At 50.4% G+C, this 20,709-nt stretch overlaps 1 protein-coding gene and 1 long non-coding RNA gene across 3 annotated transcripts; one reads left to right on the top strand and one right to left on the bottom strand.

The window, feature by feature from the left end:
* Window positions 1-615: 615 nt before the first annotated feature.
* LOC125084849 (uncharacterized) lies at window positions 616-2,402 on the top strand. Its single transcript, XR_007122717.1, has 2 exons — window positions 616-1,408; window positions 2,192-2,402. It is a non-coding gene; the product is annotated as an uncharacterized LOC125084849 (long non-coding RNA).
* Window positions 2,403-9,346: 6,944 nt separating this feature from the next.
* Window positions 9,347-17,341, bottom strand: KEAP1 (kelch like ECH associated protein 1). Of its 2 annotated transcripts, none has more exons than XM_047702728.1 (6): window positions 17,144-17,341; window positions 14,460-15,145; window positions 12,027-12,712; window positions 10,759-10,964; window positions 10,306-10,482; window positions 9,347-10,146 (listed from the first exon to the last, which is right to left on the bottom strand). In XM_047702728.1, exons 2-6 carry the CDS (start codon window positions 15,096-15,098, stop codon window positions 9,980-9,982), a joined length of 1,875 nt encoding a protein of 624 aa, XP_047558684.1. In that variant the 5' UTR covers window positions 15,099-15,145; window positions 17,144-17,341; the 3' UTR covers window positions 9,347-9,979. The 2 variants fall into 2 exon arrangements, with proteins under 2 accessions (XP_047558684.1, XP_047558677.1); XM_047702721.1 differs by lacking the exon at window positions 17,144-17,341 and adding an exon at window positions 16,768-16,951.
* Window positions 17,342-20,709: the final 3,368 nt, after the last annotated feature.

Raw genomic sequence — 20,709 nt, 5'->3', positions numbered from 1 at the left:
CAAGGGAAAAGTTATTTTATAATCAGGGTAAAGAAATACCCGGTATTTGTTATCTGGGAGGCACAAAAGCATGGTAGATAAGCACACGGACTCTGGATTCAGCTTGCCTGGATTCTAGCTCTCACGCCTCTAGTTAATGACTGGGTTCGTCCGGGCATAATGACTGGGTTCGTCCGGGCAGGTTACTTATTTGTTCTGTGCCTCAGTTTCCCTTGCTGTAAAATGGAAATAATAACTGCCCAGGTTGATATGTGCCAGACACTGTTTGTTTTACGTCAATTATTGCGCTGAATTCTCACAACAGCTTTATAAAAGGTTTTACTACAAATGGGTCACAGTCCGGGAACTCCAGCCCCCAAGCGCCTCCCGGAGCGGAGCTGGGGAATTACAGCAGGTTCAGAAATGCACGCACGCGCAGGCCGAGTGGAAGGCGTGGCGAAGACGCGCGGGAGACTGCCCCCTGCACTACGATTGGCTGTTGTGGTTGTCATTAGCCGAGAAGGCCGCCAATGAGGGGCGCGGCCGCTTCGCCCTGGGAACCCGAGGGCGGAGCAAGCTGCGGCGTTCAGGCTGCTGCAGGTGCGCGAACCTCAAGGCCGTTGAGGGGACCGGGCGTCACTCCTTGAGAGTGGGCCCCAGCGTCAACCTCCTTTCTTGAGAGTTCCCTGGCGTTGTTGCCCGCCCTTTTTTCCCCCGAGACATCAACTCCCCCCCCCCCCCAGAGGGACCCCTGAGATGTTCCCTCCTCCTGAGTAGGACCCCGGCGTCCTCTCTCCTTCTGGAGCTGAACCCTAGCCTCGTCCCTTCTCCATGAGAGGGACACCAGCGCCATTCATGCTCCCTCGGGTGGGCCCCGGCTTCATCAGCCCTTCCTGAGGGGACCCGGTTGTCAGTCCCCTTCCCGGAGGGGTCCCAGTGTATGTGCGTGTGTGGAGGGGGGACACCAGCTGACACAGGAACTCGCCGTGTCGCCTGAGAAATTGGTTAAGGAATTGGGGCTCTTTCTCCTAAAATGGGAGCCGCGCGAAAGCTCTACATCTGCCTTAAAACATCTTTCAAGTGCTTCCCAGGGTCCCTGTCATGGTCAGCAGGTCCTTGTGGAGTGGTTGGGCATGTGTAGGACTGTCCCCTGGAAGAGGGGTTGCTGTGACCCATGACGTCTCAAGAGATCTGATGGTAGGGGCTAGAGGGAGGTCAGGTCGTAGGGGCTTCCCTGTCTGTGTTGAACTGAAATCCTAAAAGAAATCCTAAAAGGCTGAGCACAGAGCGGGCGAAATCCGCAGCTGGGAAGACCTGGCCAGTTGCGTTCGATCCCACAAAGAGTCATCCTCCCGCCACTGTGATGGCGAATTGTCTCGTCCATGTTCAAATCCATGTGAGTTTCCTGTTGCGGCCAGTGCGTCAAACGGTGAACAAGACAGAACAGAAGACTAATTCCCATTACAAGGCTCACACATACGGGGCTTATGACTTCTGCAAGTGATGCTACTTCTCCCTCAGGGTTTCTGGCTGTTCATTAAGGAACAGTCTGTGCCCTGCCTGGTTGGCGACAAGCTGCAGGAGGGCGGAAATGGTTTTCTCCTGGCTGTCTCTACCCAGTGCCTGGGACATGGCCGGTACGGAAGTGTTTGTTGTGCATGCCCCCAGCGCTTCACTTGGTGACTCCTTAGTGGGGCTGAGAGATGGCCGGGGCGGATGAGGTGTGATGAGTAAGGGAAAGGCACGCGGTAGAGATGAAAGAGAAGCACTTGTCTAGCTGAGATTTCAATGCCAACACCTTGGCTAATGCAACTCATCCTTCCTAACCCTGAGGCTACGAGTAAGTGAAGGCCGAGGCGGCTGAAGTCAGCAGCACGGTTTAAAATTTCCCACCGAAGTTGTCTGGAGCAGCTGACTGAATCCAGGCAGAGCCTGGGATATGTAGTCTGAAAAGTGTTCCTGAGGGCCCTGTTTAACATGCGGCCTAGGAAAATGTGGATGGGGTGTGGTGTGGAAGGGGTGCCTGGGCTCATGGAAGGAAGAGCTCTTTAAATAGGGGGGAGTTTCCTGATGCATTTGCAGTTGTGTTTCATTTACTATAAATATAATTTACCCAGAAGTCTTGAAGAATGCTAATTTAAAAAAAAATAGGAACAATCCAAGGTCAGGTAATTTTGCACCCTGGGCCCCTCCAACCTTGTTCCTTTTCTAGCTCTCCTTGTCTGGCAACAGTTCCTCTTTCTGCCTGGAAGCCCACAAGAGGGTGCTGCATTCCTTTTAGACCACCTCCTGCATCGGCCCAGAGTTAGGGGCAGCTACAAAACCCTCACAAAATAAGGCGATGGGTTGGTGGAAGCACTGATGTTTCGCAGGTTACAAGAGCCAGAGAGGAATTCTAAGTAGCACAGCTAAAGTGGTCTGAGGGGACTAAATGTTATACCATTACCTTGCTAACCTTAACCTCGATAACCCCGATCAATGTTAGCATATCAGGTTTCCAGTACTTACCTCATTCCTATCAGTAATACTACATTTATTGTATCTTACTGTGCGCCAGGTGCTAGGTAGTTATTATCCCCATTTTACAGACGGGGAAAGCCAGGCACAGACAGGATTTGCACCAAGTTTGAATGCCAGATATGCATCTCAAGCCTAGTCTGTTGATTCCAGTGTATTCTTTCCCGCCCCCACCCCCTGCTTCAGCTCTATCTTTTGCAAAATTTAGTTCCACTGACATTTATATTATACATTTTGAAAGATTTTATTTATTGGACAGACGGAGATCACAAGTAGGCGGGCGGGGGGGCAGGCTCTGTGCTGAGCAGAGACCCCGACGTGGGGCTCCATCCCAGGACCCTGAGATCATGACCCGAGCCAAAGGCAGAGGCTTAACCCACTGAGCCACCCAGGCGCCTGACATTTATATTTTAAAACCAGATGCAGGGCATCTGGGTGGCTCAGTTGGTTGAGCGTCTGCCTTCGGCTTAGGTCATGATCCCAGCGTTCTGGGATTGAGTCCCATATGAGGCTCCTTGCTCAGTGAGGAGCCTGCTTCTCCCTCTGCCTGCGGCTCCCCTGCCTTTGCTCTCTCTCTCTCTCTGACAAACAAATAAAATCTTAAAAAAGAAAAAAAAGGCAAAACAAAACAGAACGCACACCCAAGGGAGAAGATAGTCACTGAATTGAAGGCATGTTGTATTGCACAAACCAGGGGACTCTAGCATCCAGAATGACACTGCCCTTCACAGAGCTCAAGGTTACCCTAGACACTGTCCACTTGACTAAGAGTGGGAAGTTATTTGTTTCCTACATGACTAGGACTCCATCCTCTTTCATCTTTGATAATCCTTTTTTTTTTTTTTAAGTCTTATTTGTTTATTTGACAGAGAGAGAGAGAGAGAGAGAGATCACAAGTAGGCAGAGAGGCAGGCAGAGGGAGAGGGGGAAGCAGTCTTCCTGCTGAGCAGAGAGCCCAATGTTGGGCTTGATCCCAGGACCCTGAGACCAGGACCTGAGCTGAAGGCAGAGGCTTAACCCAGTGAGCCACCCAGGCGCCCTTTGATGATCTCTCTATGCTGAAACTTCCCCTCAGCTTATAAACATGCTGTTTTCTGAATCTCAAAAACAAAACCCCAAACCCTCCCTGAACTCTTTGTTCCTCTCTAGCTTTCACCCAGTCTTTTTCTGCCTCTTCTCATCCAAATGCCCCAGAAGAGATGTTCCCGTCCTCAGTGTTCCTCGCTGATTCAGTGTTGTCTTCTCAGCACTTGTACCTGTTTCAAGGAGGCACTCCCTAAGTTTTTACTGTAGGGATCTGTTGCTTTACCCTCACCAGTCTCCTGAAGTGGTTCTCTATAAGATTGCTTTCCAGTCACCAAATCCAGTAGGCATTTGAAGGGGTCTATCTTTCTGAAGCTCTTTGCACTTCATAGCATTATTCCTTAAAATTTTTGTGTTCCCCAAAGAACAAATAATCCAATCAAGAAATGGGCAGAGGACATGAACAGACATTTCTGCAAAGAAGACATCCAGATGGCCAACAGACACATGAAAAAGTGCTCCACATCACTCAGCATCAGGGAAATACAAATCAAAACCACAATGAGATATCACCTCACACCAGTCAAAATGGCTAAAATTAACAAGTCAGGAAATGACAGATGCTGGTGAGGATGCGGAGAAAGGGGAACCCTCCTACACTGTTGGTGGGAATGCAAGCTGATGCAACCGCTCTGGAAAACAGCATGGAGGTTCCTCAAAAAGTTGAAAATAGAGTTACCCTATGATCCAGCAATTGCACTATTAGGTATTTACCCCAAAGATACAAACGTAATGATCTGAAGGGGCATGTGCACCTGAATGCTTATAGCAGCAATGTCCACAATAGCCAAACTATGGAAAGAACCTAGATGTCCATCAACAGATGAATGGATAAAGATGTGGTATATATAAACAATGGAATACTATGCAGCCATCAAAAGAAATGAATTCTTGCCATTTGCGATGATGTGGATGGAACTAGAGGGTATTATGCTTAGAGAAATAAGTCAATCAGAGAAAGACAACTATCATATGATCTCCCTGATATGAGGAAGTGGAGCTGCAACGTGGGGGGTTTAGGGGGTAGGAAAAGAATAAATGAAACAAGATGGGATTGGGAGGGAGACAAACCATAAGAGACTCTTAATGTCACAAAACAAACTGAGGGGGTCCGGGGGAAGGGCAATAGGGAGAGGGTGGTTGGGTTATGGACATCAGGGAGGGTATGTGCTATGGTGAGTGCTGTGAAGTGTATAAACCTGGCGATTCACAGACCTGTACCCCTGGGGCTAATAATATATTATATGTTTATAAAAAAATTTAAAACTTCTAAAAATAAAAATTTTTGTGTTCAACTTTTTCTCTTCTTAGCCTCTGTGACACTATACTTTTCTTAGTTTCCTCGTGTTTTTCTGCTGTGGTTGTCTGTTGGGGCTTCTCTTCCATTTACTCAAGTGTTTCTCAGAATGTGCTTTTTTAAAAAAATTTTATTTATTTGACAGAGGCCACAAGTAGGCAGAGAGGCAGGCAGAGAGAGAGGGGGAAGCAGGCTCCCCACTGAGCAGAGATCCCAGGACCCTGAGATCATGACCTGAGCTGAAGGCAGTGGCTTAACCCACTGAGCCACCCAGGCGCCCCTCAGAATGCACTTTTAACCCACTGCTGTTCCTGTTCTACACCAGTATGTCTTGGGATGTGGTCCCTGGACAAGCAGCACCAGCATCAACTGGGAATTTTAGAAATGCAATTTCTTGGGACCCACCTATAGAGTGAGAGACTTCTGGAAAATTTAACACTCATTTATGATTAAAAAAAAAAAAAAGGCAAACTAGGTATAGTGGGGAGCTTCCTGAACTTGGAAGAAGTTCCAGCAAAGCTTAAGGTATAGGTGACAGAAAATCGTTCAGCAAACATCAGATTGATGGTGGCATATTAGAAGCACTCACCTTATTATTAGGAATAAGATAACTAACTATTCCCCACTATTCCCACAACTAACCAACATTTCCCAGAAGGTCTTAGCTAATGCTGTAAGGCAAGAAAAAGAAATGAGTGGTGTAACTACTGAAAAAGATGACATTCTACTATTACTATTTGCAGACTATTTAACTCTCTGTTTAAAAAAACTAGAAAAAGGCTGGTGGAAGATCAAGATATCTAAATCAAAACTTTCCCATATACCAGAAATACCAATTTTATTATATTTTTCCAGAAATACCAATTGTAAAAGATCCAGGAGTAAAGATCTCATTGACAACAACTAGACCCATCAAACTCCCATGAATAAACCCTTCGCAAGTCCTTTGTGGAGAAATTATAAAGCCTTCCTGAGGACAGCAAAGAAGACTTCACTAACAGGTACACTAAGTTCACGAACAGAGATACCTAATACTGTAAAAATATTATTTCACCCCAACTTGATAATTTTAATGCAACCCAATTAAATTTTTCATGGAATTTCATTCATGAAGCAAAGAATAAATATGCAATAACAGAACAGCTCAGGGGTTTTTTTGTTTAAAAAAATAGAAAAAGGAGAGGAACTTTTTCTGATATTAAGACATGTTCTAAAACTTCAGTAATTTAAATGATGAAATTGATGCAAAAATGGATATTGAGGTAAAACAGTAGTAATCTGATATAACAGAATAGAGGTCCCACACATACATGAGAAGTCTGTGTATGATTGGGATAGCATTTAAGAACTACGGATAAAGAATTACTTAGTCAAGAAATGGTTTGAAAAATAAATGGTTGAGCAGCGATAGCTATCCATGCAAAAAATTAAATTCCTACCCGATACTGTATATACCAACAAATTCCTGTTGGATTTAAAAATGGTACAAAAACAAAACAATCATATCTGAAGGAAAAACACAAAAATTTCTTGGTGTCTCTATTAGTCAGGATTCTTGGTTTTAACAGAACCGACAAAAACCGAGTCTGGTTACCTTAAGCAGAAACAATGTATGGGCAGGAGACAACAACTGAACAAATAGGTAGGAAGCCACGGAAAATGCAAAAGTCCTTAAATATGACACAGAAGAGACAAAACATCAAGAAAGAGTGATAAATTCAACTGTGTGAAATCTATAAAGAGCTTCTAGAAGCAGTAAGAATGTGGTTTGTTACAACCACTTTGGAGAGGAATCTGGCAGGATATAAGGAAAGCTGTGCTTACCCTAAGATCTAGTAAGTTCCACCTCTTAGTATCCCCCTGGAGAAATACACACATTTGTGCCCAAGGAGATATGGTTAAGAGTAGGCATTTCAGCCTTATCTGTAATTCTGAGAAATGAAAAGACCTAACACTATAGGTACTGGAAAAGATAAAACAGAAGATAGGTACCTGGCAAAAGGAATGTGACGTCACAGACAAAAAGATCTAGAGGTCTGAGGGGGGAAAGCAAATTGCAGAATAATACAGGCAACATTATACCATTTTTGTAAGGAAATACATAGAACATTTCTGCAGTTTGTTTTAAGTTGAGAGGGGGCTGGAATGGAGAGATAGTAAGATTTCAGCTTTATCTATGATGTTCAATTTTTTTTAAAGGTAATACTTAGGTATTTAACAATTAAAGAGAAATGAGCATGGCCCACAGGCCCTCTTCTGACACCATGTTCCTCCTCCCTCTCAGAGTTCACCTAGATTGCTTCCCAGTGCCACAGGACCTTTGCATGTGATGCTTCTTCCATCCAGAATCTTGCCCTTCCTTTCCACATCAAGTTTACACTATCAGTTCCTTTGGATTTCTATGAGAAAACCCCCATCTCAACAATGGTTTCTCAGAGCCTCTGACCTAGGTCAAGCTCCTGGCCTTCAGAGGGCTTGCCTTTGAACCTAATTACATGTGTATTTTGTGATCATTAATTCCAGCTCTCTGAGTGTCATGCCTATTCCTCACTGTGTCTGAACACCTCACTTCAGGTGTTTGAGAACTACTTGTTGGAAGCATTAAAGCCTGGAGGCTAGAAAAATGACTTTACACCTTCCTAAAACAATTTTACCTTGAGGCCTCAAACCTGACACATCCCCAAACATGGTTACTTCTCTCCTATATCTGCAGCCTCCTCAAAGCTTCTCTACTCCTGGCTGCTGATTAAGGCTGAAGCCACACAGGAACATTCCTAAATCTCTGTCTTCCTTATCTCATCAGTCTTCACTCCGTGTATTCGACCTCTCCATTCCCACAGCCTCATCCAAACTGGTGTCCTCTCACCTGCCTAATGCAATAGCTGCTTCACCTTTCCCATGCGCTCCAGTCAGCAGCCACCTATGCCCACATAGCTTCCAGAGCCGTTGACTTTCAAATGGGAACTTAACCTTGACCCGCAGCAGCCTGTCACTCAGCACGGTTATAATACTGCTTCAGCATCTGGCTTACCTGCGGAGGTGCCCCAGTTGACCCCGGGGTGGGGGTGGGGGGCCGGAGGGGTTCTGGGATGCCAGCCTTTCAGTGTTCAAACTGGGACTGTCCTGGGGAAAACCAGGACGAGTTGGTCACCCTACTCCTCTTCTAGGCTGTAATTTCTACTAGGGTGGGGATCATCTGGGGCCTGCTCACGACCCTAGCCCCTTCGATACTAGCGCAACAGCTGTCTTTGCAGAGTTAGAAAGGGAGTGTCAATACTCACCTTTGTTGGTCCAGCACGTTTACATGCCCAGTTGGTGTCCAAGTACCATTTTTGCAGGTAAGAAACTGTTCACCTTGCTTTGCTCAATCAGTTGAAACCTGACCTCAAGACCAGGTTTCTAACCCTTACAGAAGGAAACACCACTCTGGGATAGGCTGTGTGGCTTCTGGCAACCAGATTACATGCAAATGCCTTTTGACTCTAGATTAGATCGCTGTTTCCGGAACTTTCACTGATAGACACACTGACCCCACGGGACCTCCTTCTGTCCCTTCTCACACACAGGGTTAGCACACGCTGTGGCTGCTTAGTGTCCACTAGAGTGGAATCTAAACCCTACCACTTTGTGGCCACATGACCTTGGGCAAGTCACTTCCCTGAACCTCTGATCTGTAAAGAACGCAGGCTTGCCTTCCTAGCTCACAGCACTCTTGAGGATCAAGTAATGTGCAAAAAACTGCAAATGCTAAAAGGCTGTCCAGATACTGTTTTCAATTCTTAGTCCTTCCCCACCCATTCAATGCACCCAATGCAGATTTATTTTCTTGTTCCAATAAAACCTTAGAAGAGGACCAAGGAAGTGGCATGACCAAGACAACCTTCAGGTGACTTGAGTGAATGAAGCTGCAGAGATGGGAGGTTAAGCTTTTCCCTGGAAAGGAAGGAATCAAACGTCTCCTTGCTAAGCCCCTTGGGAGAGCCTGGACATTCCTGACAGCTGAGACCACACTTCGTTCCTCTTCGCTCCACTCTCCCAGTACAAATAGCTCATTGCCTTAAGGAGAGAGCCAGGCCGTATATCGCCTTCACAGGGATTGTTCGGAAGAGGAGACCAGGTTCTAGCGAGCCCTCTGCCTAAGAAAATTCCCAAGAGCCCCTTTTGTCCTTTTAATACTCAGGCACCTAAATAAAAGGCTCAGTCTGTGCAACTGAAGCGCATAAAAATGACCAGATAGATTTTCACCGATTTGAAAGGCATGTTGGGGAGGGTTTGCCTGAAAATAGAACTCCAGGGAGACCTAAAAGAGAGGTGTCAAGGAGTTAGGTCATTGTCTTCAAAGCAGCCCTATGTGACAAAGTGAGCCCTGTGTGGCTTGCCTATGGGGAGACAGATGCCCTACATGTCAAGATGCCATGGGCAGAGATAACGAACTGGTTTCAAATTCAAACTCAAAATCAAAGACTTGAGTACGTTTCCAAAGAGTCCTTTCTGTCCCCAGGTTTGAGATCTCCAGCTGAGAGCCCGGGTGGGAGACACTAGTTAGTTTGTTCTTTATTTTCATTGGAAAGTTATAGGGTTACTTATCAACAAAATGACTGTCCAGGGCAGAGATATCCAGTGGTTTCTATGTACAGGCCCATCCCTGCGGTCCACACCTCCACAGGAGCCTCACCCCAGAGGCCTCAGCTGGCTCCTTCCCAGGCCTCCAGGAACCAACCACAAAGACACAAGGAACAAAAACCCCGCCTGACCTCAGCACCTGTTTTCACCCCAAAGGGAGGTGGCGGCTGCTGATTTGGGACCCAGGCCTACTCTCAGAGTAGTGGGTGCAGAGGCCTCTCTCCTGGGAGCCTGCCCTTCACGCACCCCCCCCTCCCAGGAAAGCTCTCTTGGACATTCCCGGGACAACTCTGGCAGGCTCATGGGTTTCTGCTGTGGCCTTCTTTTCTTTCTAGTTGTCATCTGAACACTGAGGCATCTCAGCCTCCCATCTTGGAGGATAAGCATTTGCACTGCTGCCTTTTCTTTCGTCCCTGTTTTTGTACAAAACCAACAATACTCTCGATCAGACCATTCTTTTGCCCAAGAAACACAAGTGGCTCAACAGGTACAGTTCTGCTGGTCGATCTGCTTCCGGCAGGGTTCCATGGTGACAGCAACACCCACCCCGCTCCGGCCAGATGTCATGTGGGTCACCTCACTCCAGGTGTCTGTGTCTGGGTCGTAACACTCCACACTGTCCAGGAACGTGTGACCATCGTAGCCTCCTGCGGGGAGAGCAGAGGAGACAGTCACCCGCTCTGAGGGCAGAGGAAAGAAAGAGGGAGAAGGAACTGCAAGAAGTCCTCCTACGGGGATCCGGGCCTGACCCCAAAGATGGGGTTAATCTGGCTTCTCCAGCCAGGTCCCCGCCCCCAGGGCCTCACCGAGAACGTAGATCCTGCCCTGGTGCACAGTAATCCCCAGGGCGCTTCGCCGATGCTTCATGGGAGCTACAAAAGTCCACGTTTCTGTCTCGACGTCATAGCGCTCCACGCTGTTCAGCTGGTCCTGACCATCGTAGCCCCCCGCAGCATAGATACAGTTGTGCAAGACACAGACTCCTAAACCGTACCATGCAAAGAGAGTGACTCCAGGGCCTGGCGCGGGAGCCCCAGGCACTGCCTTCTTGGGGGCGCCCTCCCCTCTCCCCTCTTCCGGGGCACCCTTCAGAAGCACAGCTGGAAGAGAAGAGCTCAGACGGTTGGGATCTAGCTCTCCTGGGTGTGCCATAGGGTTTAAGACTGAAACAGGAAGCCTCCCCCAGGCCTTGCCGAGTTTCACTCCCCGGGGTGGGGGGAGGGGTTCCTCCACGCTCCCTTCCCGCAGCCCCCACCCACCTGCCCCACTTCGGATGGTGTTCATGGGTGTGATCATTCGCCACTCATCTCTCTCTGGGTAGTAACACTCGGCTGAGTTGAGGCGGTTTGTTCCATCGAAGCCCCCGACGGCATAGAGCAAACGGTTGAGGACAGCCACCCCCACCCCGATCCTTCGAGTCAGCATTGGGGCCACCAAGTGCCACTCGTCCCGCTCTGGCTCATACCTGCAAGGGCATAATAACAATGACAATGGAGATCATAGTTGACCTGTATGGAACACTATGCCCCGACATGCCGCCTGTTCTTTATGCACTTGAACTCTTTACTCCTTGTAGCGTGTCTCTGAGGAAACAGGTTCACAGCCATCATCTGCTCAAGGTTACCTGCACGTCTGCTGGACGCTGAGGGTGGTTTCTACCATACACCACTGCCAGGCCCCATGCTGCATGTTGTTAGCTCCCCCAAAACCCTCTTAGCCTGTTGGACAGGTGGTCCTCATTATCATCTCCCACTTCCCCATCACCTTCAGATGACAAGACAGAAGCACAGAGGGATGAAATGGCATGTCCCGGGTCACCATGGAGGTGGGGCTGGGGGTCTGACCCAGGCTTCTAGGACACCAGAATCCTAATTCTAACAACTAGGCTACCACCCAGGATGGTTTCTCTCAAAGTGTGCTGTTTGTTTAAAATTCCCATTCCCTAGTCCCGCTCCAAACCCACCGATGCCAGATCTCTAGTAGTGGGCTAGGAAGTTTGTTTTAACAAGTTCTCCAGCTGAGAACTGTATCCTGGATCATGCTTCTAGAAGAGGAGAAGGCGAAGGACTGACTGTGCAAAAGTTGAAAGTCAAAACTGCTCAGCCTCTTAACACAGGGTCACCATGCAGTTGTGCAGGTTGTGCACTGCACAAGGGGTCACCTTCCACATAGAAGACCTCATATATCCGTTTATTACGGCAGTTTGGGGGCAGATGGCAGTAAGGTGTCATGCTGTAATAAAATTAGCATTTTACAACAACTTTAAACTGAGAGAACTCCTTCCAAATCTACAGGAGTTGTATGGGTTTGTGACAGCCTTGTAAGCAATTCCCAGGCCCAGACACATCATCCAACATCACTGACCACAAATCTCCCATGGATTTAGCTTCACCTGAGGCTTCCACTCCCTGAAGGCAGAGTGCAGAGACAGGCACCTAACAATAGGGGGAATCCCCAAATCCCAGTGGGTTAGGACCTGTTAGCAATGGGAACCTCAGAGCTCACCCCTCTGGGCCCTGCCACTCACCTCTCCACACTGTTGTGGTGGATGCAGCCATGGGAGCCACCAACGGCATAGATGTGGCCATCGATGACCCCAACCCCGATCCGATTGCGCGGTACACTCATGGGGGCACAGGGCGACCACTGGTTGGTCATGGGGTTATAGCAGTCCAGGGCATTGGAGTCGGTGTTGCCGTCGGGCGAGTTGTTCCGGCCGCCCACAGCATACAGCAGCCCACCCACGACGCAGCCGGCCAGGCCGCTACGAGGCACCTGCAGGTCTGCCAGTCGGAGCCAGGTGCCGTCACTGGGGTTGTAGGCTTCCAGGTAGCTGAGTGACTGGCGGAAGTAGCCACCAGCGGTGTAGATGAGCCGGCCGACTTTGGGCGCCCGACAGGGCATCACCTGCGTGGGCTTATGCAAGGTGAGCTCCTGGAAGATCTTGACCAGGTAGTCCTTGCAGCGGGAGTCCGATTGCAAGATCTCACACTTCTGCAGCTGCATCTGCAGGAAGTGGGGTGTGAGCGAGTGGCAGCGCACAGCACGGAGCAGCGCCTGCACGTAGAAGCGCCGCTGCTCGCAGTCATACTTGACCCAGTTGATGCAGGCGTGGAAGACCTCGGACTCGCAGCGCACGTTCAGATCGTCTCGGCTGATGAGTGTTACCAGCTGGCAATGGGACAGGTTGAAGAACTCCTCTTGCTTGGCCACCTGCGGAGGGCATTACTGTGACAGGCTGACTCCCCTTGACGGCAGTATGATTGCGGACAAGTCACTCAACCTGCCTCTCACAATCTCAGTTTCCTATTTTGTAAAACGGGGATTCAAATAGTGTGAACCTCATAGCTTGTGAAGATTAGAGTTAACACTCCACGCCAGGTATATACTACCTAAGTACTCAGGCAAATGGGCAAAGACACAATGTACTTTGTACCTTTTTGTATCATTTTGTTCTTGAACTACAAGATTGTTACCTTTTCTTTTCTTTTTTTTAATTTTTAAAAGATTTTATTTATTTATTTGACAGACAGAGATCACAAATAGGCAGAGAGGCAGGCAGGAGTGGGGGAGAAGCAGGCCCCCTGCTGAGGAGAAAGCCCGCTGGATACCAGGACCCTGAGATCATGACCCCAGCCAAAGGCAGAGGCTTAACCCACTGAGCCACCCAGGTGCCCCAATTGTTACTTTTTAAACGAAATTACTTTTTCAAAAGGGCAGATTGACTAAAAAGGAAAAAATAATAGCCTCAGAATATTCTAGAAAAAGTGTAGGCTCTAAAGAAAGAAGGCTGAGCTGCAACTTGGCCTCCTCTTTCTAACTAGGTGATCTTGGGCAATGCTCCGTGCCTTGGTTTTCCTCCTCTATTAGCTACCTCACAGCTGGGCTACTCCTAGGGCATACAGGGCCCCAGGCAAATATTTCTTGTCAGGCACCAGTCTATATAAATAATTTCAGCCGCCCCTCATCAGCAGGTCACCAACACTCTGGTACCCCAAGCCCACGCAATCCCTTTAAAGAAACACCACATAGGCCTGCGGAAAAGCCCAGCTCACAGACCACTTTTCTGGAAGCCAGAGGCCCTAGGACTACTGCCAGCCTCCTCAGGGCATCTGGTCAACCCCACACGTGGGGTAGAGGGAAGGAGAACATCAGCCCTTAAGGAGAGAAACAGAAACCAGGACAGTATCTACCTCAGCTGATCCCAGCCACTGGAGGAGGACTTTGAAAATTTCCAGGAGGGCCCTCTAAAGCATGGGACTCCCTAAGGCACGGGGCCTGGGGTACAGCCTTGTTGGGCCACAGCTAAGGGTGGTGCTTCCTCATAGGATAGTGGGGAAAATCCAATGATTTAAAGAATGGAAATCACTTAGAACAGGGGTAGGCCCACAGCAAGTGCTCAACAAACACTTATTATTATCGTCATCCCCAAGGGCACAACCTCTAGTGCCCGCCACCCACGAATCTGGGCTCATCATTGCGATTTTACAAGGAATCACTTATTTTCTGCTCACAACTTCCTCCACTTAAAAACGAAAATGAAACCAACAACAGTGTAAGGACAACACTGTGTGGACCAGAGGAAACATGTCTAAGGGTCACATGTGAGGTAGGCAGCATGTCATGGGTGTTCAGTATCGGTAAACCGTCTGAAACACCGGGCCCTCTTTAGCGCACCCCAGGGTTGAGCAGTTGTCAGCATTCACTGCACCCTGTCCCTACTCTTGGTCCCAGAGAAGTCGGGGAGCCCAGAGACAGACCCAGAAAGTTCTCACTTTCCTCAGCTGTTTCCCAGAGTCACCCCTGATATATAGACTAGGACCTCAGAACCCAATTTTTCTCCAGCAACCTGACCTGACTCTTCAAATCTCAAAGGAAGGCAGGGATGTCCGTCCATCTGTCCCTGGTCCTTCTGATGCCACCCCTAAGCCCAGGCCCCAAGTCTCCTCCAGCGACTCACCTCTCCGAAGTGCATATAGATGTATTCGCGGGCACGCTGGTGCAGCTCGGCACAGCCGATCTGTTCTGCAAAGTTGGCAATGCCAATGGCGTTGCTGGGGTCCAGCTGCTGCACGAGGAAGTCGCTGCAGGCGCGGACGACGCTGTCGATCTGGTACATGACGGCACCGTTCATCACGTGGAGCACGCACTTCTCACCCATGGAGATGGAGGCCGTGTAGGCAAACTCAATGAGGCGCTCCATGACCTTGGGGTGGATGCCCTCAATGGACACCACCTCCATGCCCTGCTCCCGTAGCCCATTGGTGAACATGGCCTTGAAGACGGGGCTAGATGAGGCCAGCACCACCTTGTGAGCCATGAACTGGGCGGCTGGCGCGTCCTCGTATTTCACCTGCAGTGTGACATCACACAGCTGCTGGCTGAGCCGCAGCTCGTTCATAATGCCGAAGGCCTGCTTGGTGTGGTCCTCCAGCGTGTAGCTGAAGGTGCGGTTGCCGTGCTGGGAGGGCGTCACCTCGGCTTTGCACTCGGTGGAGGCGTACATCACCGTGTCCCCTGCCCCCTCAGGGCGCTGTGACCTCAGGGGAAGGAATCGGGTGCGGGCCCCAGCCCCGCTAGGCCTGGGTTCCGGCTGCATGGGGTTCCAGGTGACAAGGGACAACACCACCACTGGCACTCAGAGGCCTGGAGGAGGGAGAGCACAGGGCTGGGGGCAGGGCCTGGGGGTCAGGCCTCCTTTTTTTAAAGATAAAGCGACTCCTAGACCAGTTTTCCTTCCCAAGCCCAGATGAAGCAATGTCCATTTGTGCTCACTAACTACCACATGGCCTCAGAGCCCAAGAGTCCATCCTAAAACACAGGTCGGACGATGTCTGCCCCCCACTCCCCCAGCTCAGAATCCTCCCCACAACTCCCTGTGGCATGAAGAGTAAAACGAAACTCTTGCAGTGTCCTACCCTCTATACAGTCAGCCTCTGTCCGCCTCTTTCCTTTGCTCACTCTGTTCCAGCTACCAGCTCTATCCCTTCCCAATAGAGCATATCTAGCTCATTCACAGTATCTACTGTGTGCCAGGCTCCGTTCTAGGCACTGGGGAGACATAGCAGAGGAGAAAGGCAGACATAAACTGTGCCGCCCTGGAGATGTCACTTGGGGAAGGATGGGCCATAAGTAAAATAAGCGAGACTTGAGGAGAAGTTGGGGTTGTGAAGAAAAGGACAACAGCATTGTGACAGAGTGCCTTGGGGGCAGTTAGTTTAAATCGGGTAGTCCAGGGCTGTGTTACAGCTGAGACAAGTAGGATGTACATGTGAAAGGGGTTTTCCAGGCAGAGGGAATGGCAAGTTCAAAGGCTCAGAGGCAGAATGAGAGAGTCTATCTGGAGAGTCAGAGAGAAGTGTAATGAGAGATACACAGGTTTCCATGAAACCTGTGGAGTCTGGAGGGCCAGGGCAGGAGCTGTGTTTTGAAACATCCGCCTCGAGAAGACCGGGATTTGCAAGAGGCCCCCCCAGGTTCTCCACTGATCTTTCCCGGACTCACAGCAGAGTCATCTCCTCCGTATTTCACTTCCACCACAGCACTTGTAAGAAACCGTAATGACCTCCACTGCTTTCTTGTTGAGGGATGGCCCATGCCTCTGGCCCTCAGCCGCAGGGCTTCTGAAGGCAGGGAGCCCTGTGTAGGTCAAGGCTGTGCCCACCCTCCCATGTGCCTCCCCCACGTCCTGCCTGGGGCCTGGCACTGCCCAGGGGTCAGTAAGCAAGCGGCTGGCTGGCTGCCCACTTCACTGTGCCTGCCACAACACCCTCCTCGACCGGGCCCAGGGCGCCGCTTGGCCGCCTCTCCCCGGCCGAGGCCCCTGTCCTGCCTGTTGGTCTCTGCCCAGTCGGTCAACGGTGCCCCTAGGACACTGGGCACTTCTTCCCCACGAAGCGATCAGTGGGAGACTGCGCATGTCCTGCCAGAGCCGCCGCCAAGGCCTGGAGAAGGGAGGAAGTGACCCCTGCCGTGCGGCCTTTTCACTGCCAACCCCAAGGCGCAGACCAACTCCCCAGCGCGCCGGACTCCCGGGCCCTCGGTCCGAGGAGCACTCCCTGGGCCTCTCGCCCGGCGTGCGTAGCTCCCGGGCCACCCCTCGGGTCGCGCCGTCCAACAAAAGCCGAGGACTCGAGCCGCGCCCTCCTGGCCCTCCGCGAGGCCGCGGGAACCCCATGGCCACCGGACCCGCGGCGCCCCGTTCCCCGACCCCCGGGGCACTCCCGGCCCGCCGTTCGCACAGCCCGGGCGCAGGCCGCCTCACTCACCCCGCCATGGCCGCGCGCGAGCTCCGCCTCCGTCGCCCAGGCCCGGGCGCCTCCATCGCTGCGCCGGGGGGAGGCGTGGAGCGCGCGCAGGTCACCATGACTAAGCAGAGCCGGGCGCCGGCCGTGTCAGAATAAAAGTCCCCGCGGTCCCCGGCCTCCCGCGGCTGGGAGGGCAGAAGGGCCGCTCCCCCCGCCCCCGCCGCCAGTCAACAAGCTGCAATGCCCCCGCGCGGCGACCACTCCGGCTGTCACAGCGGCGCGGCGCACCCAGCGGCGTGGTCCCAGCCGCCGGGAATCAGACCCTCGGGTTCGAGGCCCGGTGCGCCCCTGCCTGCACTGGAGATCGGTGGACAGCCCTAGCGGCCGGCGAGCTCACCTCGGCCGCCGCGTAGCCTTCTAGCTCTTGCCGCGGGGTGGGGATGCCCGGGGCACCAAGGCGGCTCCAGGCACAGTGGTGCCACCCGCGCGCAGAGCTTCGGGGAAACCCGGCCGGGAGCGGCTCCCACTTAACTTTCGCTATGGCGCGTCAGCCGTCGGGGAACCTTGGCCCTGGGGCGGCGAGGCCTGCGGGGTCTTGGACGTCGGGGTCGGGGGGGGGGCGGCCTCTGATCGGCGGGGAAGGAGGCGGGGAGAGGGCGGAGAGGCGCGGTGGGGAAGGAGCCGCGATTTCCCGCCCTTCCCGCAGGTGCCCGGCACCCCTGGGCAAAGAGTGGGCGAGGGCGCAAGGCCGCGGGTTGGGGTGGGGGGGGCGGTCCGGTCTGTCCCCACTTCGCACTGTCCCTTCCACCCGCTAGATTTCGTCATCTCAGCGCATGACTCCTCTCTCCGACCCACTTTCCATCCCCCTCCCCCGCCTTTTAAAAAATATTTTATTTATCTCTGTCAAAGAGAGCAGAAGCAGGGGGAGCGGCCGGCAGAAGGAGAAGCAGGCTCCCCGCTGAGCAAGGATCCCAATGCCAGACTCCATCCCAGGACCCTGAGATCATGACCTGAGCCCAATGCAGATGCTTAACCGACTCAGCCACCCAGGCGTTCCCGCTCTTCTCCCTTTAACCCCACACAGTTCGGGCCTCACGGTCCAAAGGTCGCAGGATACCTGCTTGGCTTTTCCTTGTCTTAATTTTTTAGTTCTCTCCAATCTAGAGGCGCATGAACCTCGCCTACGGGGGTCTGAAGCCCGGCTCTCCCATTCTCTAGCCCTGTAGGGACAGGACTCTAACTCGACCTGTCTATGCTTCAGTTTTCTCCCTGTAAAGTGGTAATAATACTAGCACCTACCGGCTAGGGGATCCGGAGGACATAGGAACAATTGTTATTTTTCAGTGCAAGAGATACTATTGATTTTCCATTTATACTGATTTTATAAAGTTAATTTTTAAATGTACTTATTTTTAAAAGAACTCATCTAGGGGCACCTGGGCGGCTCAGTGGGTTAAGCCTCTGCCTTCAGCTCGGGTCATGATCTCGGGGTCCTGGGATCGAGCCCCATATTGGGCTCTCTGCTCAGCGGGGAGCCTGCTTCCCTCCCTCTCTCTGCCTGTCTCTCTGCCTACTTGTGATCACTCTCTCTGTCAAATAAATAAATAAAATCTTTAAAAAAAAAAAAAAAAGAGCTCATCTAGGGGCGCCACTGGGTGGCTCAGTGCGTTAAAGCCTCTTCCTTCCGCTCAGGTCATGATCCCAGAGTCCTGGGATAGAGCCCCGCATCGCATCCGACTCTCTCTGCTCAGCAGGGAGCCTGCTTCCTTTCCTCTCTCTGCTTGCCTCTCTGCCTATTTGTGATCTCTGTCTGTCAAATAAATAAATAAATAAAAACTTTAAAAAAAATAGAAAAATAAATAAACAAAAGAACCCATCTACGCCAAACTATGGAAGCAGCCTAAGTGTCCGTCTACAGATGAATGGGTAAAGATTTGGCATATGCTTATAATATTATTCAACCATAAAAACAAATAAAATCTTGCCATTTGCAACAACATGGATGGAGCTGGGGGTATAATGCCAAGCAAAATAAGCCAGTCAGAGAAAGATGAATACCATATGATTTCACTCATGTGTGGAACTTAAGAAACAAAGGCTGGGCCTCCTGGGCGCCTCAGTTGATTTCAGTTTAGGTCAAGATCTCAGGGTTGTCAGATGAGCCCCAGAATAGGCTCCATGCTGGAGGAGGAGCCTGCTTAAGGTTCTTTCTCCCTTGGGGCGCCTGGGTGTCTCAGTGGGTTAAGCCTCTGCCTTTGGCTCAGGTCAAGATCTCAGGGTTCTGGGATTGAGTCTCACATCGGACTCTCTGCTCAGCGGGGATCCTGCTCCCCGCCCCTCCCCCCGCCTGCCTCTCTGCCTACTTGTGATCTCTGTCGGTCAAATAAATAAATAAAATATTTGAGAGAATGGGGGGAGAAAAGATTCTTCCTCTCTCTCCCTCTGCCCCTCCCTATCTTAAAAAAAAAAAAAAGAAGAAGAAGAAAAAGAGAAAGACAATCCGCAAACAGACTCTTTTTTTTTAAATTTTTTTTTTTTTAAAGATTTTTATTTATTTATTTGACAGAGAGAAATCACAAGTAGGCAGAGAGGCAGGCAGAGAGAGAGGAGGAAGCAGGCTCCCTGCTGAGCAGAAAGCCCGATGTGGGACTCGAACCCAGGACCTGGGATCATGACCTGAGCCGAAGGCAGCGGCCTAACCCACTGAGCCACCCAGGCGCCCCCCGCAAACAGACTCTTAACTATAGAGAACAAAGTGCTGGTTACCAAAGAGGAAGTGGGTGGGGGATGAGTGGAATAGGTGAAAGGGGTTAATTAAGAGTACATTTACCATGATGAGCACTGAGTATTGTATAGAATTATTGAATCACTATATTGAACACCTGAAACTAATACAACACTGTCTGGTAACTACAATGGAATCAAAATAATTTTTTAAAAAAATTTTTAGAGCATGAGTGGGGGAAGGGTCAAAGGGAGAGAAAGATTTTTTTTTTTTTAGATTTTATTTATTTACTTGACAGAGAAACATCAAGAGAGGGAACACAAGCAGAGGATGCAAGAGAGGGAGAAGCAGGCTCCCCACTGAGCAGGGAGCCTGATGCCAGGCTCAATCCGAGGACACTGGGATCATGACCTGAGCGGAAGCAGACACTCAATGACTGAGCCACCCCGAGAGGATCTTAAGCAGGCTCCACGATCACGGAGAAGGCCAATGTGGGGCTCCATCTCACGGCCCTGAGATCATGACCTGAGCTGAAATCAAGAGTCCGAGGCTTTACCAATTGAGCCACCCAGGAGCCCCTAATATTTTTTTTTTTTTTTAGATTTATTTATTTATTTATTTGACAGCGGAATCACAAGTGGGCAGAGAGGCAGGCAGAGAGAGACGGGGAAGCGGGCTCCCCGTGGAGCAGAGAGCCCCAGTGGGCCTCCATCCCAGGCCCCAGAGACCATGCAGAGGCCCAACCCACTGAGTAACCCAGGCGCCCCCTAATTTTTTTTTTAAAGAAAGACTATATATCTTTGAAGAGACATAATCAAGGATACAACACTTACAGTTTTCTAATGAAATGGCTTCACAAAAATCTTAAAAAACAAGTATCTCATAGGAATAATTCTTGCCATATGTGATATACATTCATTCCTGAAAAGCTAGATGATAAACTGACCCAAATTTCAACTGCACTTGGGAAATCTGTTTCCTAAAGATGCTCTATATTAAATCTTCCTTAAAAGAAAAAAAAGGAGTCCATCTAAATGAAAACTAGGCGAATAATCGAAGGAAATGCCAGGCTAAAAAGCTGTTGGTCTAAGAAAAGATTCTGCCAGCCTTAGGAGTGCATTTTAAAAATTCAACATCTCTACTCAGTCTAGGATTAAATCCAAGCCAGAGGGTGGAAGCGGGTGCTGTTGAGTGAAGCTGCAGTTCCAGGCTTCTCCAGCAGGGGCGCCATAGCACAG

Source organism: Lutra lutra, chromosome 1 (assembly GCF_902655055.1).
Source record: "Lutra lutra chromosome 1, mLutLut1.2, whole genome shotgun sequence".
NCBI classification, from domain to species: Eukaryota; Metazoa; Chordata; class Mammalia; order Carnivora; family Mustelidae; genus Lutra; species Lutra lutra.
Note: the sequence above shows the minus strand (reverse complement) of the source record. Positions and strands in the feature narration are given on the sequence as shown.